This window comes from Phacochoerus africanus, chromosome 3 (assembly GCF_016906955.1).
Source record: "Phacochoerus africanus isolate WHEZ1 chromosome 3, ROS_Pafr_v1, whole genome shotgun sequence".
Lineage (NCBI taxonomy): Eukaryota > Metazoa > Chordata > Mammalia > Artiodactyla > Suidae > Phacochoerus > Phacochoerus africanus.
The window spans coordinates 157123114-157140273 of NC_062546.1; the positions used below are offsets into that span (position 1 = coordinate 157123114).

The 17160-nt window shown below is 35.7% G+C and overlaps 1 protein-coding gene across 2 annotated transcripts in view; it reads left to right on the forward strand.

Annotated features, from left to right (window-relative positions):
- ITGAV (integrin subunit alpha V) overlaps nucleotides 1–17160 on the forward strand; it is a 107800-nt gene that overhangs the window by 41428 nt on the left and 49212 nt on the right. For both annotated transcript variants that reach the window (XM_047773031.1, XM_047773030.1), the window contains exons 4-9: nucleotides 2645–2759; nucleotides 8557–8618; nucleotides 10984–11029; nucleotides 14093–14218; nucleotides 15778–15822; nucleotides 17035–17078. In XM_047773031.1, coding sequence (XP_047628987.1) covers nucleotides 2645–2759; nucleotides 8557–8618; nucleotides 10984–11029; nucleotides 14093–14218; nucleotides 15778–15822; nucleotides 17035–17078 — 438 coding nt within the window. The remainder of the gene's footprint in view (nucleotides 1–2644; nucleotides 2760–8556; nucleotides 8619–10983; nucleotides 11030–14092; nucleotides 14219–15777; nucleotides 15823–17034; nucleotides 17079–17160) is intronic.

Below are 17160 nucleotides of genomic sequence, written 5' to 3' on the forward strand. Positions count from 1 at the left end.
TAGTAAAATTCACTACTCCAGAGCAGAGAGTATGATGAATTAACATAACTCTGATCAAAGGCTACCCCTTTTAAGGCATTCATCTCTCTCATCCTTCAAAGACTTGGCTTTTGCTGCTTTCACCTTCATTCCTACATTGCCCACTTTTTCTGCCCCACTTAAGAGTTCCCATCAGTTTGTTTCTCTCCAGCCAGATTGAGGAATAATTATGTGCCTTTGATTAATCAAACACCCTTTCCTTTTCCTTACAAATAAAACACCCTTGCTTTTGCCATCTTCTTCTCTGCAACAGTCCCCTTCCTTTGCTACTCTTTTCAAAGATGTGTTGAAAGTGTTTTCTGTAGTAACTATCTCCAGTTCTTCACTTCTCATCCTCTTCCCAACCCTTGCAGTCAGGCTCAGGTAGACATGGCCAAGGTTACCCTTGTTTCAGTTCAAGAATATTTTTCTTGCCCTCTAAGTACCATGCAACAAGGTCAGTTGACCCATTCTTTTTGAAATACTCTTCTTTCCTTGGCTCCTGGGATGCTATACTTTTCTGGTTTTCCTCCTTCTCACTGGTTGCTCCTTTGAAATCTCCATTAATAGCTCCACTTCTGCTCAGTTTCTAAATAGTGGAGTATCTCTGAGCTTTGTTCTGGGTCTTCATTTTTCTTTTTTGGCTGTGTCATTAGCACGTGGAAGTTCCTGGGCCAGGGTTCAAACTTGCACCACAGCAGTAACCAGAGCCACAGCAGTGACAAAGCCAGATCCTTAACCCTCTGAGCCAGTAGGGAACTCCTCCTTGGATTTTTAAAGTCATATTTCCAAACTACTAATTTGGCATTGCCATTTGGATATCTTCTATATTACTAGAAATGAATGGGGAACAAAACAGAACTGTTACCCTCCATCATAAAAGAAAAACTATAAGAATAACTATTTCCATATGAAATTTTCCCAGCTTAGCTAGAGGCATGATTTTCTACCCCAGCCACCAGCAAGCCTTGTAAGTTCTGCCTTCAGTTTCTAGAATATATCCCACATGCATCAAGAAATCATCATCTCCACTACCCTACCCTGTGCCAAGACACCAGCATTACTCATTTGGGCCAGTGCAGTGGCTCTTTTAACCTGTCTGCTTGCTCTTTTGCCCTAAGTACAACCCATCCTTTATTGAAGAGCCAGAGTGAACCAGAACATTTCACCTTCCTGATTTAAATAGCCAAGCAGCTTTTCATCACTTTCAGAATAAAAATTTCATGCTCATCCTGGCTTTTACAAGCATCTTCATCTTCCAGTCACTGGTGCTGTGCCTCATCTCACTCCACCTTACATGTGTAACTACGCTAGTCTGTTTATTCGTTCCATGCCACATCATTTCAGTTAGTTTCTTAGTGTTCATCCCGCTGCCTATGTTCATCATTTGCTTATCACTGGAGCTGGCTCCTTGCCTTTCTGATTTCAGCTCTACTTTTATTTTTTTTAGGGCCACACCCATGGCATATTGAAGTTTCCAGGCTAGGGATCAAATTGGAGCTGCAGTTGCCAGCCAACACCACAGCCACAGTAACTCGGCGTCTGAGCCTACACCACAGGTCATGGCAACACCGGATCCTTAACCCACTGATCAGGGCTAGGGATTGAAACTGAGTCTTCATGGATACTAGTTGGATTCGTTACCACAGAGCCACAAGGAGAACTCCTCTACTTTTATTTTTTCAGAGAGCCTTTACCTGTTTTTATTACCTACATAGTATTTTTTAAAAAATCTGATTGTGGGGCATAGGGAAGAATTTGTTTAGAAAGTGAAATTTCAGCATATCTTTAAATGCTGTGTCAAATTTTAGCAATTGGAGGTGAAAGGAGGGTTGAGAGTGGCGGAAAGAGGCACTTGGAGGCAAAAAAATAACTAGAAGTGACAAATAATCTAGTCAGAAAGAGGTACAAAGAAGCAAAAATAAGCAGAAGTGACAAATATTCCACTCTGGAACATCAAGTACATGTAAAGAAATAACAATAATTTTTTTACTTTCAATTTTTAGGGTAAATATAAAATAACCCAGTGTTTTCCAGGGGTTTGTGTTAAAATATTTTGCCTCAAAGGATATTGTTGAAAATTCATGGAACTTTTTTTCCAGCAAATTGAATTGTTACATTTTGGTACATTACTATGCTATTAAAACATGCATTCTGCCACTTATACATGGTATTGAAATCTATAACTCCGAAAGCAGAATGGTCATAGTTTATTTGGGAAGTAATAAAATAAGCACTGCAAAGTCTTTTACTTTCTTCTTGATAAATTGTTTGCTTTATAACTTTATACTACTTGCATGAAAGTGTTTTAGTTAAAATGCTGACTGAGTCTATGACTTCTGCTTAGCATATAACATCAAGAAAAGTGCTGCACAAAATAATAATTTTGCTAATAACTATTTTGGAAAAAAAAATACCTAGACTACAAATACAGCCTTCAGAAGAATGTGAGAAGAGTACTTTTAAAATCTTTATCCACTGCCGTGTTAAGGAATTTAAGATAGAGGATAGGTTTGATTAATTTTTATTAAAGCATACAAAGGAATGTTATAATTAGAGGCAATGTAGATTGTCTGAAACACTAATTTTTTCAGAGAATTTTTTATGAAACCCCCTTTGATTTCAGGCTTGTGCTCCGCTATATCACTGGAGGACTGAAATGAAACAGGAGAGAGAGCCTGTTGGAACTTGCTTTCTTCAGGATGGAACAAAGACTGTTGAGTATGCTCCATGCAGATCAAGTATGTATAGGGAGTTATACTGGTTTTTATGAAGAAGGTTGGGAAGCCTAGATCGTTAAAAAGTGTATGTGTGTGTTTTAAAATTTGTAGACATGCTATGATGTTTGATGATTGCAGTCTTATTAATGTAAAGAAATTATGAGAGTTCCCTTTGTGTCTCAATGGTTGATGAACCTGACTAGGATCCACGAGGATGCGACTTGAACCCCTGTCCTCTCTCAGTGGGTTAAGGATCCGCCGTTGCCATGAGCTGCAGTGTAGATCACAGACCAGACTCGAATCCTGCATTGCTGTGGCTGTGATGTAGGCCAGCAGCTGTAGCTCTGATTTGACTCCTAGCCTGGGAACTTCCATGTGCCTCAGGTGTGGCCCTAAAAAGCAAAAAAAAAAAAAAAAGCAGAAAGAAAAAGAAATTGTGGATTACATGTCTTCCTAAGAACTAGTGTTCATCTTCCTTGGTTATTAATAATTAATATTTGATTTCAGAAACCTTTATGTTTAGTTACTGTTAGTCAAAATGTGCTCCCTTGAGCTGCTCTAACGGAGATGCAGGCCCCCAGCTAGTGATTCTGATTCAGCTCGTCTAGGTCAGGCCTGGGTACCTTCATTTTTAACAAACTTTACAAGGTAATTCTGGTGGACACCAAAGTTTGAGAGCTGCAGCTTTATATTAATAATGACATTAAATGTAAAAAATTATGTCTTAAGAGACAGGGTTTACATAGAAGGTGAAACGCTATGTTCAGGAGTCCCAGTCTGAAATTCCCTGCCTTTAATCAGAGTTTCTTTGTCAGTCTGTTAACTAAGCTCACTCTTCTTGATGACCCAAAAGATCTTACCCTGTTCTCTCAGATTATTTAAAATTTCAAATGAAATAGATATTGTGACTACAGACGATGTTGAGCACTTATAATTTTGATTGTTTTCCAAACTCTATACATTTTTTTTTCTTCTTGGAGATTGCAGTCCTTTTTCTTTTCCACCATCAACTGGCCAGCACTCCAGATGCTCTTTATACCAGAACCTAAAAATAGCTTTTTAAAATGTAATATGGAGATTTCCCATTGTGACTCAGTGGGTTACGAACCCAACAGGTATTCATGAGGATGTGGGTTCAATCCCTGGCCTTGCTAAGTGGGTAAAGGATGCCCTGTGGCTGTGGTGGAGGCCAGCAGCTACAGCTCTGATTCGACCCCTAGCCTGGGAACATCCATATTCCGCAGGTGTAGCCCTAAAAAGCAAAAACAAACCAAAACCCAACAAAACAAACCAAAACCCGATTTAGTGTTTATTATCTAGAGCACTTTTTAGACCATGACTTTTTTCTATTCCACTGAGTACCACCAGGTAGTGTAGTAGAGAGAGTGCCAAAGTTCAACAGTAAGTCTGTTACTGCTAGATTCTTTTTTTCTGTTAGGCAGCTTGATGACACCAGGTCAATGTATCTACGTAGTCCTCAAAATTCTAAGCAATTGAGCCTCTGAGAAATTACAAATGATTGCATTAAACACATACCTTCTCCCACTGCCTTGGCCCTACTTGTTGTTAAGTGGGAGGTAAACATGAAAAGAATGATATGTACCAAAAACCACTTTGTTTATTAGGATAGGTCAGAAAGCACAGCCTTCCAAGGATGGGGGTGATGGGCAGCTTTATCCTCACTGTGTGATGCCATCTGAATCACCACCTTTATGTTGGTAATGGTCGTAGTACTGTTCTCTTTGGTGGTGTATGAAAGACGTGAGGACCAAGTTTGTGTTTTTAACCTCTGTACTGCAAAAATGTTCCTATTGTGAGAAGATAGCTCTCAATGATGAGCTAACCTTTGTGTGCCAGGCTTGTAAATTATTGTTTATGTGATGGACGCACTCGTAAAATCACCCTTATTCTCATCTGATACATGTGGGAATGGAGATCCAGACAATTGAAGTCATTTCCCCCCCCCTATTTCTTATGGTGGCCAATGATCTAGTGAGAATTTACTCCCAGATCTGTCTTAATCCAAAGGAATTTTTTCCCTGTATCAACTAATGATAGAAAATGTTTTCCATTTCAGTTCCCTCTGTATTAAGCACAGCTTTTCTGCCCAGAATACACTCTGCTTTCATAATTTCTGCTGTGTAAGAGGCCACAGAATCCTTCAGAAACAAGCACTCTGATGATAATCCCTTGAGGCTATGCCATATTTGGCTGGTAGTTTTCATCATTTTGCCTTTTCAGTAACAACTAGTTCTTTTCCTAACATGCATTTAAAGGATTAAGCCAGTGTTTGCATGAAGTAGCTGCTACATAATGCTTTCACTCATTTGTTTTGGACACAGACATTTTAGCCTTATTTTCTAAAGTATTTAACATCCCAATCAGCTCAGCAAACTATGGCTTGTGAGTCTGTTTTTGTAAATAAAGTTTTATTGGGATATCCATTTGTTTATGTGTTATCTCTAAAGGGAGAGAGGAGTCCTTGCCCTGGAGACTGTATGGCTCCTGATCCAAAAGCATTTCTTACTTGGCCCTTAGCAAAAGACATTGCTAATCCCTGTTCTGAATAATAATACCTCAAATATTAGAAAAAGCACAAAGAACAATATTAAAACAAAATCAAAGTGAATGCCTTTCTTCCTAATAAGTCTGGCTTTCAGTATCCCTTGATCATTGTATGTTCTTTTTGGCTCAACCTTTGAAACATTAAGCTATCTGTAGGTCCAAATTACAAGGGGCAACCTGCTCAGAGAAAGAAAACACTCAAGAGTGAGAATCTGAGAACTTGGGTTATATTCTCACACTCTGCTGAGAACCTGCCTGTAATTGTAGGTGATTCATCACTGGTAAAACACTGATTTATACAAAAAACTTGAGAGGTGCAATTTTTGTATCTTGCATCTTCCTAATACTTTAATAAATTATGTAAGCTAGTAACCGATTTTACAGGAGGATGTATGTCCCTTTTGTAGGGCTACATTGCTAACTTCTTGATAGCTTTGCTTGTTTCGGTGGTGGTAGTTTGTGGGGGTTTTTTGTTTGTTTTTTGTTTTTGTTCTTGTTTTTCACTTTTTTGTTCGCTTTTGTTTTTAACATGACCTCCATGGATCTATGAAACTTCAGTGTCTAAAAAACTTACCTTGTTACTGATTGCTTTTGGCTTTTCATATATGTATCTGTGACCATTCTTGGCCTTACCTTACCCAATAGGTTGAATATCTTTCTGTTGTAAAAGTGTCTGAACCACAAATCATATGGCTTAAATACTCCATGTTCAGACTGAGTCTTTTGTTCCTTCTGTCTGCTTTCTGATGATAATGTTATTTGTGCAAATGTATTTCTTACAATTTTTAGTTTGCTTTTTCTTCCTCTTGATAGTTGCTCAGGAAATTATAAATACATTGCTGGTTTGAAATAGTCCAGCCTAGTGGTCAGATCTACACTCTTTTATATACTAGCTGGTTGGCTATGGTCAAGTTCCTCAATTGCTATGAGCCTTAGTTTCTTTCTATTGTAAATTGTGAATAATAATAGTATCTCTTACGAGATTGCTTTAAAGATTTTTAAAGATTTTAAATGCTTTAATATACTACTGGGCTTAATAAACATTAGCTGGGAGTTTCCCATTGTGGCACAGTGGAAATGAATCCAACTAACATCCATGAGGATTCAGGTTTGATCCCCGGCCTTGGGGATCTGGCACTGCTGTGAGCTGTGCTGTAGGTCACAGACGTGTCTCAGATCCCGTGTTGCTGTGGCTGTGGCATATCCTGGCAGCTGTAGCTCCAATTTGACCACTAGCCTGGGAACTTACATATGCTGCAGGCTCGGCCCTAAAAAGCACAACAAAAACAAAACCAAAAAACGTTAGCTGCTGTTACGGTCATGATCAATAACATTATTAGTTCTAATATTGTCAGGCCTAACACATGGAGAAGTATTAATTGTCCATGGAAATAAAAACAGAAGCCTTCACTGAACTAGATTATAGTCAATTTAAAATTCTTTACATTGGCACACTGTTTAATATATACCTGTTAAAATTAAAAATTTTTAAAGGACAGTGATACTTTCTAGCTGGATGTTCTGGGAAACCAAATAAAGTAGATAATTATACAGTAGATAATCAAAAAAGGATGTCTTTATGAATAGCTTGAAATAGTTCCCCAGATGCATCTTGAATAAAGGAAATAAACAACTGACTTGAGGTCAGAACAGAATGCCTTAGTATGATTCACTAGACACTGGAAACCCCAACCCCACATTTTCCCATTCCCTCTGGGTTAGAAAAATTTACATTGGGTTAGCATTACACTCCTGAGGTTATTTTCTGAAAAAAATTCCAAATTTAGATATTAAGGGTGTAATTTTGGGGCAGTTCCCAGGTTTTAAAAATGCATTCAAAATTTTTAATGGGAGTATTTGACAAAAATTCTTGCAAGTTGTCCTTATGACTGAAAGTAAGTATTTTTGGTTCCTGAATTTGGATGGCAAATATAGGAATACTACAGCACAATTTATATATTGTAATGTTGACTGCAAGAATTCCTTGATGACTAAAGGGTAGCTATTTCTCATTATTCTTTATTACCCTCAAAATAAAATATGAAAGAGTCTTCAGGTTCCCTCTTAACCTCTGTTCTAGGTACAGTATTACTCTAGTTTAGAATTAACTGAATTGGCTAATAATAATTAGCCGAGTATTGTCCCCTTTTGTGAGAATTCCAAAAAAGGGGTAACTGTAAAAGAGTAAAACAGGAGTTCCCGTCGTGGCGCAGTGGTTAACGAATCTGACTAGGAACCATGAGGTTGTGGGTTCGGTCCCTGCCCTTGCTCAGTGGGTTAACGATCGGGCGTTGCCGTGAGCTGTGCTGTAGGTCGCAGACGCAGCTGGGATCCCGCGTTGCTGTGGCTCTGGCATAGTCTGGCAGCTATAGCTCTGATTCGACCCCTAGCCTGGGAACCTCCATATGCCGCGAGAGCGGCCCACGAAATAGCAAAAAGACAAAAATAAAAAATAAAAAAATAAAAAAAAAGAGTATAACAATTGAGTCTATTATCATTTGGAAAATACACAAAAGTGTTATATTTTAAAAAGTTGACTTTATTAAATCCCAGTTCTAAATGTGTTGTGAGGGTAGATTTCATCTTTGCAGAACCTTAAATGTGGGTCTGATCATCTCCCCAAATTCTGAACTACATTTTTACAGACATGTTGTTATTGTTGTCTCTAAATATATGTATAGGAAATGTATGTATCAGGGAAGTAGATATTTCTTTATTAGTGTTCATAATAACTTGGTGAAGCCCTAGCAAGGCTAGGGGAATATTATTACAGGGGAATAATAATAAGAAATAGAATTTTCAGATTTTTAACTTGAAGATCAGAACACATCACTGCTTTATGAAATCAAAGTAGTGGGTCATAACCAGTCATTTTTAAAAAGTGGTATGAAATATAATGTGTGTATGTTGGGTTGTATGGTCTGTGATATAAACTATAATCTTATTGTGGGTTGTGGTTAAAAATAAGTTTGAAATCCACCATCTGAGGTGATCCTTCTGTTCCCTGGTGACTGGTCCACATACTTTCATCTCTCTCTGTTGCCCTAGCTGATTAACGGGTGCTGATAGACATGCATACTAACTTTTTCAGAATGTGGTAATAACTCATTAAGTGCTTGAGTGAATCAACCCTCTTAGAAATTAGTGTGTTATCTTACAGTTACAGTGATATCAGATTTTTCTCATGTTTTGTTTGTTTTGTGTTATTTATTTGTTTTTGGGTTTGTGTATATTTCCAATCTTTTTATTTTAGAAAATATTGATGCTGATGGACAGGGATTTTGTCAAGGAGGATTCAGCATTGATTTTACTAAAGTAAGTTCTCATTTAAGACTGAATGAGATTCAGATCTACCTTATTACGTAAACCATGGTTAAAAGTTAAGTTCTTCTGTGGTGCAATGTTTTACGGATCCAGTATTGTCACTGCAGTGGCTCGGGTTGCTGCTGTGGCGTGGGTTCGGTCCCTGGCCTGGGAACTTCCATGTGCCATAGGCGTGGCCAAAAAAAAAGTTAACTGGTTCCTACTTAAGCTTCTCTGTGATTATAGCCTGTTGTATGAAAACAACTAATAAAAATGACCCATACATTTTGATATCCTTTGCCTTATATATTATTCTCTCCCTAGGAGACATTGCTTACTTGAAATAAACATCAAAATGGGAATGGAGGACAGAGAATCCTTAGTAGAAGATAGATAGTTGTTATGACTTAATATTAAAATTTCCAGTGAGCTAAATTTGTAGAATGTTAAAACTTTCTTTTTTTTTTGACTGAAATTGAGTTTTTATAAAAACTGTCAGTGGGAACTTTATTACAAAATTAGGGTTTGGTTACATGAAAGTTGGGAAACATGCATGTTTGCTGTCTATAATGTGCCTGTATGCAACAAGTAAGCTGAAGCAATTTAATTATTGTAAGAAATTTCATATACAGGGCTCTGCATATTTTTAACTAAGCTAATATGCTGTCCAGAGTTAATAGTTTTTAATCTGTTTTTCTAAAATAAGAATTCTATTTATATTTTCAAAGGAAATTTTTTCTTAAGTGTTTTTCTTTATTTGATTCTTTTTTTATGTGTGTGGTTTTTTTGGCTGGGACATATGAACATTTTGAATATCAAAGTGAAGATATTAATTACTCCTAGAGAAGTCCTCAAATATATATTGCTTGATTAAAAGTAGAGCTTCCTTAGAAAGCTTAATATGGCTTTCTTAGAAAATGCAAGCAGAGTTGCCTTAAATTTATTAAAACAACAGAAACTATAATCATGTGATTCAGAAAAACTAATAAAGCATTTTCTTATCTTTAAAAAAATTGTATTTTATCTTCAAATTTTTTTCTAGATTAGGTAATAATAATTATAGTTCTCTCCTTATTAAGTAGTTAATTTTAATTCACTCAATTTGAAATTCATAATTTAAAATTTATTCATAATTACTCATAATTTAAATTTTAAAGAAGCATAACAAAGAGAGATAAAGTATGTTAATACATATTAGGTTTAAATTTGGATGATGTATTTTCAAATAGGTATTATATTAAAACAAAAAATGTCTTTGATTTCTGTACTTATGCCAGTGTAACTATATTCCCAGAAGTATTCCTGTATCATGAATAGTCACTGCTAAATTAACTGTGTTCTTCAACTCATTTCTGAAAATGGTGTCATTTTAAAGCAGACAACTTAGAAATATGTTTTACATAGCCAGGGCAGGAGCTTGTTGAAAGCTTGGAAGGCTGTATGTCTATTTGGAGGGAGAAAATTTTTCTCTTGCCTCCAGCAAGAAGAAATTTTTAAAATATTATGCTCAAGCAGTTCCCAATGTGGCTCAGCAGAAATGAACCTGACTAGTATCCATGAGGATGTGGGTTCGAACCTGCTCAGTGGGTTAAGGATCCAGCATTGCTGTGAACTGCAGTGTAGGTCACAGACGTAGCTCGGATCCCATGTTGCTCTGGCTGTGGTGTAGGCTGGCAACTGTACTCTGATTCTACCCCTAGCCTGGGAACTTCCATATGTCATGGGTGCAACCTTGAAAAGACAAAAATATGTATATTTTTTATTTATATAAACACTCAAACATACATATATAAACACTTAAACACTAACTACCTTGAATTAGATACTTGTAATTTATAGATATAAGAAATGCTGGTCAAGTGTAATTTGTATTTATAATATACCATGAAAAATTTACCCTCTAACCTTACTCCAGTTTAGATCTATATGACACTACAAATTTTCCTTTAGCTGAAATATTTTTAATGATTACTAGAAAGGAAATTGGCCTATGTAGTCACAAATGTAATATACACAATGATGGAGTGACTTTTTCTTACTGTAACCCATAATACTTTGCTGATAGTACGTCATACTAAGGATGTGAAGCATCTAAGAGCTACAGAATCTATATGTATATATGTTTGTATATTTTCCTATATTAAATGAATATATTATAACTTTCCTTTTTAATATTTTATTGTGTTTTAGAAAAGATACAGTGAAAGTTATTGAAACTGAATTAGATGAGTTTGAAATTTATGATTTTGTTTGCTTATATATATATATACACACATATATACACACATGTGTAGCTTTTATGTTTATTATATTGCTTTCAGATTTTAAAGCTTCCTGTTTTAAAATATGTATCTTTTTGTTGTTTGATTTAATCTAGGCTGACAGAGTACTTCTTGGTGGTCCTGGCAGCTTTTATTGGCAAGGTAGGTTAATCTTTTAAAAACTACCCAATAGTGACCATGTTTCACACTCACCTGGCTTATAATGTGCCTATGAAACTTTTCAAATTATTTTAAAGAAAGAAATGTAAAAATATAATTTTAATGTATAGTCAGTATCTGTATATGTTTTTTAAAAAAAGACTGTGACATCATATAGAATAAGATATATGCAAAATATATACCATAATATATAATTTGTGTTATATATATATATATTCCTAGTATAAAATAAACTGAATTTTTCAAAAGTAAATTATAAAGAAAATTTATAAAGTAATTTAAATATTTTAATTTTTTATGATATGTACTTCTCTATCTTTGTACTTTAGAGGAAATGATTTAATTAAACATTAGGGAATGTGTAGAATTGATCTGTAATAGGTAAATTGTGGCATTCCAAAAGTTCATGTTTTACAAATTAATTTGAGTTTGCTCATTAAAATGTTTAAATGGTTGTTTTCTCATTAATCACGAACAACAAGAATGATTTCTTTGTGTTTGGGGAATTTTTTAAATAGAGGTCTTATTAAGTTTCAAAAGAATATGTTAAACTGGCATTGATGACTGATATAAAGTTAAATCACTGCATTCTTTAGTCATTCTCAGAGGACTAGTAAAATTACCATTTTAGCAATATAACATCATTATTTGCTGACAGCTTGAGACAGCTTATTTGCTTCCTTTATGTTTCATTTATCATTAGATACACATTTATTTAGTTAATATATTCATGTTTATTTTCTGCTAAAAAGTGCCGTTTACCAGATCAGAACTCTTGTTTATTGGCATTCTGATATTTAAGCAATATTAATATTTGGAAAAACTGGAAAATCTATGACTATATTAATTTGCAAGTACTTTCTAATCCTGAATTTTACTTCTGTATTCTCCACTATACTTTCTTTACTTCTTTGTAGGAAAAACCTATGCTTTTGCTTTATAGAAAGAGAAACTAAAGAATGAGATTTGCTGAAGGAAAACAAGATGGAAGGAAAATAAGAAGGAATCAGAAATGGGAATAAGGGAAAAATTAAAAGGATGGCAAAGGAGAAAATGAAAAAGAGAAAAATCAGGCAAAGATGGATCAGTATAGGAAATGTACTAACCGAAACTGAAATTTTTGAATTTTGTGGAATATACATCTACTGGAAATGACTTGGGAAAATTGTACTTGAGTTTTATAGTATTATGATAAAAGTTAAAATAGTTCTAATTGCATATAAGAAATAGATATTAATACTTTCTAGTTAGCTGTAAAACATGGATTTATTTTTCTTTTTTGCTAGATATATCATTCAAGTGGAAGGGAGGGAAGTGTCTGATGGGCATGTGTAGGAACCAAAGATAAATTTTGTGATTTTCAATCAGGGCTCCTTGCCTACTCTGCCTTTTTAAGAGACACAGCTGTGAACTTGTTCAAATGATTTATTCTTTTAATGCCTTGAGTATTGCACAATGTCTGACTGCATTCCTATTTATTATAAATTAAGACAGATACAGATACTATTAATATTATGTTCATTGGAGATTTATCATAAATGATATATGATATGTAACTTAAAAACTCAGTGACTGGGCAGAAAGTGTTTTATTTTGATAAGATTAAAATCAGCACATTTCTCCCTGAATAGGGAAGATGTTAGGATGAATTTTTCCTCAGATCTCAGAATTGTCTCTGTAAGAATAGAAAAAATGATAATGATGTTTTATTTCGAAGGATGAGAAATTTTCTTGTGTTCTTTGATTCAAGGAGTATTTAATGAATCCCTCATATGTGTTAGATTCTCTTTAGGCGCAGAGGGTAGAGTAGTGACCCATACACAACGTATTTCTGCCCTACAGACTCAGCTTATATGGCTGGAAAAATTGGAGCAAGATTGAAATCTTTAACTATATGATTTTCTTTCTAAAATAGCAGAAATAAAGAGATTATTTTCCCTGTGTTATGGAGATGGCATTTGATAAATCAGCCAACCTTTCTTGGGCAGGGAGGCAGTCTTATTTTTATGTAGTTGTCTGGATTTCTTGTTGTACTTAATAACTTAAGGTTGTGAAGAAAAGTGAACTCACTCAGGTTGCTTTATAAAGCTGTCCAAATAATTTGTTAAAAAAAATTAGTTTAACCAGTTATGAAGATTAAAGTAATTGTTTCGGTAGATTTTTCAAGTTTTAATTTAAAATTTGGTTGGAGGATCGATCCCTGGCCCTGCTCAGTGGGTTAAGGATCCGGCGTTGCCATGAGCTGTGATGTAGGTTGCAGACGTGGCTCAGATCCCCAGTTGCTGTGGCTGTGGCCTAGGCCAGTGGCTACAGCTCCAATTAGACCCCTAGCCTGGGAACCTCCATATGCCGTGCGAAGAGGCCCTAGAAAAGGCAAAAAGACAAAATACAATACAATACAATACAATATAAAAAAATAAATAAAACTTGGTTGGAGGAGTTCCCACTGTGGCACAGTGGAAACAAATCCGACTAGTATACATGAGGATGTGGGTTCAATCCCTGGCCTTGCTCAGTGGGTTAAGGATCTGGCATTGCCATGAGCTGTGGTTTAGGGTGCAGACGTGGCTCGGATCTGGCGTTGCTGTGGCTGTGATGTAGGCCAGCAGCTGCAGCTCCGATTCGACCTTTAGCTAGGAACCTCCATATGCTGCATGTGTGGCCCTAAAAAACAATAAATAAAATAAAATAAAATTTGGTTGGGAAACAATCCTTGATTTTATGGTTCCATTTACCATTGATTTCTTAGTAAATTAAAACAAAATTCTACATATAAATTTTTGTTATAAGTAGAGACTAATTTTAAGTACTAGCTTGAATAGAAATAATTATGACTTAAAAATAATCAAATTTCTGATTTAGTACTATGAAAAAGAGTTATTTAAGGCCAATAATTAGAAGACATACCCGGTCTATTTTCTTTCATGCGGGTGCCGTCTGTTGTCTGCATCATAAAATACCCGTTAGAAAATTGTCTCTTATTTTATATGTATTTTTCAGGTCAGTTCATTTCAAATTATAATTTAATTTACATATTTCTTTCAGGTCAGCTCATTTCAGATCAAGTAGCAGAAATTGTATCTAAATATGATCCCAAAGTTTACAGCATCAAGTATAATAACCAGTTAGCAACTCGGACTGCACAAGCTATTTTTGATGACAGTTATTTGGGTAGGTAAAACCAAAATATGGATTTATTTTCTGGTGTTGTGGTGGATTTATCCTTTATTTGCATGTGCTGTTTTAGGTAGGAAGATCTTTTATGTGAAGTAGATTAACATTTTCTTAACATACAAGGAACATACAGTTTCAGTTTATTAAGTTCTTAGGTTATGTCGTACTTCAGTAATTGAAATTTAAGTGCATGATTATTTATACCATGATAATAATAATAGATAACCTTTAAGATGTGCTTACTGCATTCTGGGCATTTTTCTGTATTGTGTTTTATCTGTATTAACTCATTTAATTCTCACACCAAGTCTATGAAAGAATACTGTTATTACTCCTATTTTATAGATAAAGAAACTGAGGCACAGAGAGGCAAAATAATTTGCCTCAAGTTCCTCACTTATAACTTGCATTTGTGAAGTTCAAACCCAGGAGTCTAACTCCTGAACTTTTATCCACTATGTTAAAGTACAGTTTTGGTTTAAGATTTATTAACTTTTGTTCTTTTTAAATTTTTTTTTGAGAACTTTTTTTTTTTTTTTTTTGGCCTCACCTGTGGTATGTGGAAATTCCTGGGCCAGGGATGGAACCCATGGTGCAGCTGCAGCCTGCATCACAGCTGTGGCAACACCAGATCCTTAACCTACTGTGCCTCAAGGGAACTTCTCTCTTTTTAATTTTTCTTATTCATTAAACCAAGTATACATGACAAAAGTAATATTTTGTTGATTGAGAAGGTCTGTTATTTGTTTCTCCTCTATGATGAGTCAATTTACCCTCTTTTTAACCAACTCCTTTGTAAAGTTGATAAAACAGTCTTATATTTCTTTTTTTGTCTCTTAGGGCTACACCTATGGCATATGGAAGTTGCCAGGCTAGGAGTCAAATCAGAACTGCAGCTGGCGGCCTACAACATAGCCACAAAAACATGGGATCCGAGCCACAGCTGGAACCTACACCTCAGCTCATGGCAACGCCAGATCCTTAACCCACTGAGTGAGGCCAGGGATCAAACCTTCATCTTCATGCATACTAGTTGGATTTGCTGCCACTGAGCCATGACGGGAACTCCCAACAGTCTTATATTTTTAACAGAGATTATACTATTTGAGTATTTAACTCTATTATTATTTTCTCAAAGATTCATTTATCATACGCATATGACTCTTATTACCCCTAGAGGACAAAATATTACATAAAGGAATTATTTGGATATTATCGAGGAAAGCTTAGGTGGCAAGAATGCTGAAGATAACCAGTCCTGGAGTTCCTGTTGTGGCTCAGTGGTATCCAACCTGACTGATATACATGAGGATGTGGGTTCAATCCCTGGCCCCACTCAGTGGGTTAAGGATCCTCCATTGCTGCAAGCTGCTGCTTAGGTCGCTGACGCAGCTTGGATCTGGCATGTTGCTGTGGCTGTGGTGTCTGCCAGCAGCTGCAGCTCCGATTCGACCCCTAGCCTGGGAACTTCCATATGCCGCATGTGTGGCCCTAAAGGAAAAAAAAAAAGATAACCAGTCCTGCCCTGATGGTGTTTTCCTTTGGCTCCCTTTTAGGCTACTCAGTGGCTGTTGGAGATTTCAACGGTGATGGCATAGATGGTATGATGCACTTGGAACTGTATTTAATCCTTTTTTAAAATTTTAGACTAAGAATTGAAAAATTTCAGCAGTTAAGGAGTATAAGATTGAGCTTGGTCTGTGGAAAACTTCCTCTAGCTGATGGGGGCTGGGGGCTTTGGGCCTCAGTGGCTTCTCATCTGCTTATTTGTAGCTGCCAGCACTTCTGGTTATTTCTTCAGCTCCTTCCTTCTTTTCTTTCTTTCTTTGTTTTTTCTTCTAATTTTATTGGAGTATAGTCGACTTACAATGTTGTATTAGTTTAAGGTGTACAGCAACGGAGTACGCCTGAAATGGAGCACACTATTCAAAAATGAATGGATATAGATATAGATATATGGATATGTATATTCATTTTTCCCATATAGGTTATTATAGAATATTGAGTAGATTTCCCTGTGCTATACTGTAGGTCCTTGTCAGTTAACTCTTTTATATGCAGCAGTATATGTATGTTAATTCCATCCCCCTAATTTGTCCCCCTCACCCCCCACAGTTTCTCCTTTGGTAACCCTAAGTTTGGTTTCAGTTTTTTGAGTCTGTTTCTGTTTTGTGAATAAGTTCTTTTGTATCATTTTTATTAGATTCCACATTTAAGTGATCTCATATGATATTTGGAACTCCTTGCTTTCAGCAGATTCAGGTCTCTTGGAGAGGCATAGTTTAGTAGTTTCTTCTTTCTTCAGGCATATGATTTGTAACCTTCTGGGCTCTGTCTCTAAGGCTGTTACTCCATCTTCTCTCTCTTTCTCCATCTTTCTTGAGAACTCAATCTGGGGATCCTTGACTACTTGATTTGGATCACATTTCTGTGCCACTCTCATTTCCACTCAGTTTCAATTTACTTTGTATTACCTTTCATTACTGTATTACCTTTCATTATTGTACATACAGCTTTTCTTCATCCTTAAGCCCTTCTCTCGTCTGTTCTCTTTAACAAGATTACAAATGCCTTGAGGGCACAGCTGCATTTATTTGAATGGTCTTTAAGAATTTTTCCATATTTTGTAAAGATTTGATTTTGTGGTTAAAAAAATGCTGGAATCATTTATTATAAAAGAAAAAACCAAGTTTTTTTTTTTATATCTCTTACTTATGTTTTACTGAAATTTAAAGCCTTCTAATATAACCACTTACTCCTGCAGTTGCCAATACTGGTCTTAAAAATCAGTAATTTAGTTTTTTTCTTTTCAGACTTTGTTTCAGGAGTTCCAAGAGCAGCGAGGACTTTGGGAATGGTAGGAAAGTTAAAAAGTATTTTCTAAAATAGTCTCTGGGTTATTTTATATTTTACTCTGTTTCATATGCTTTTGTTTTTTC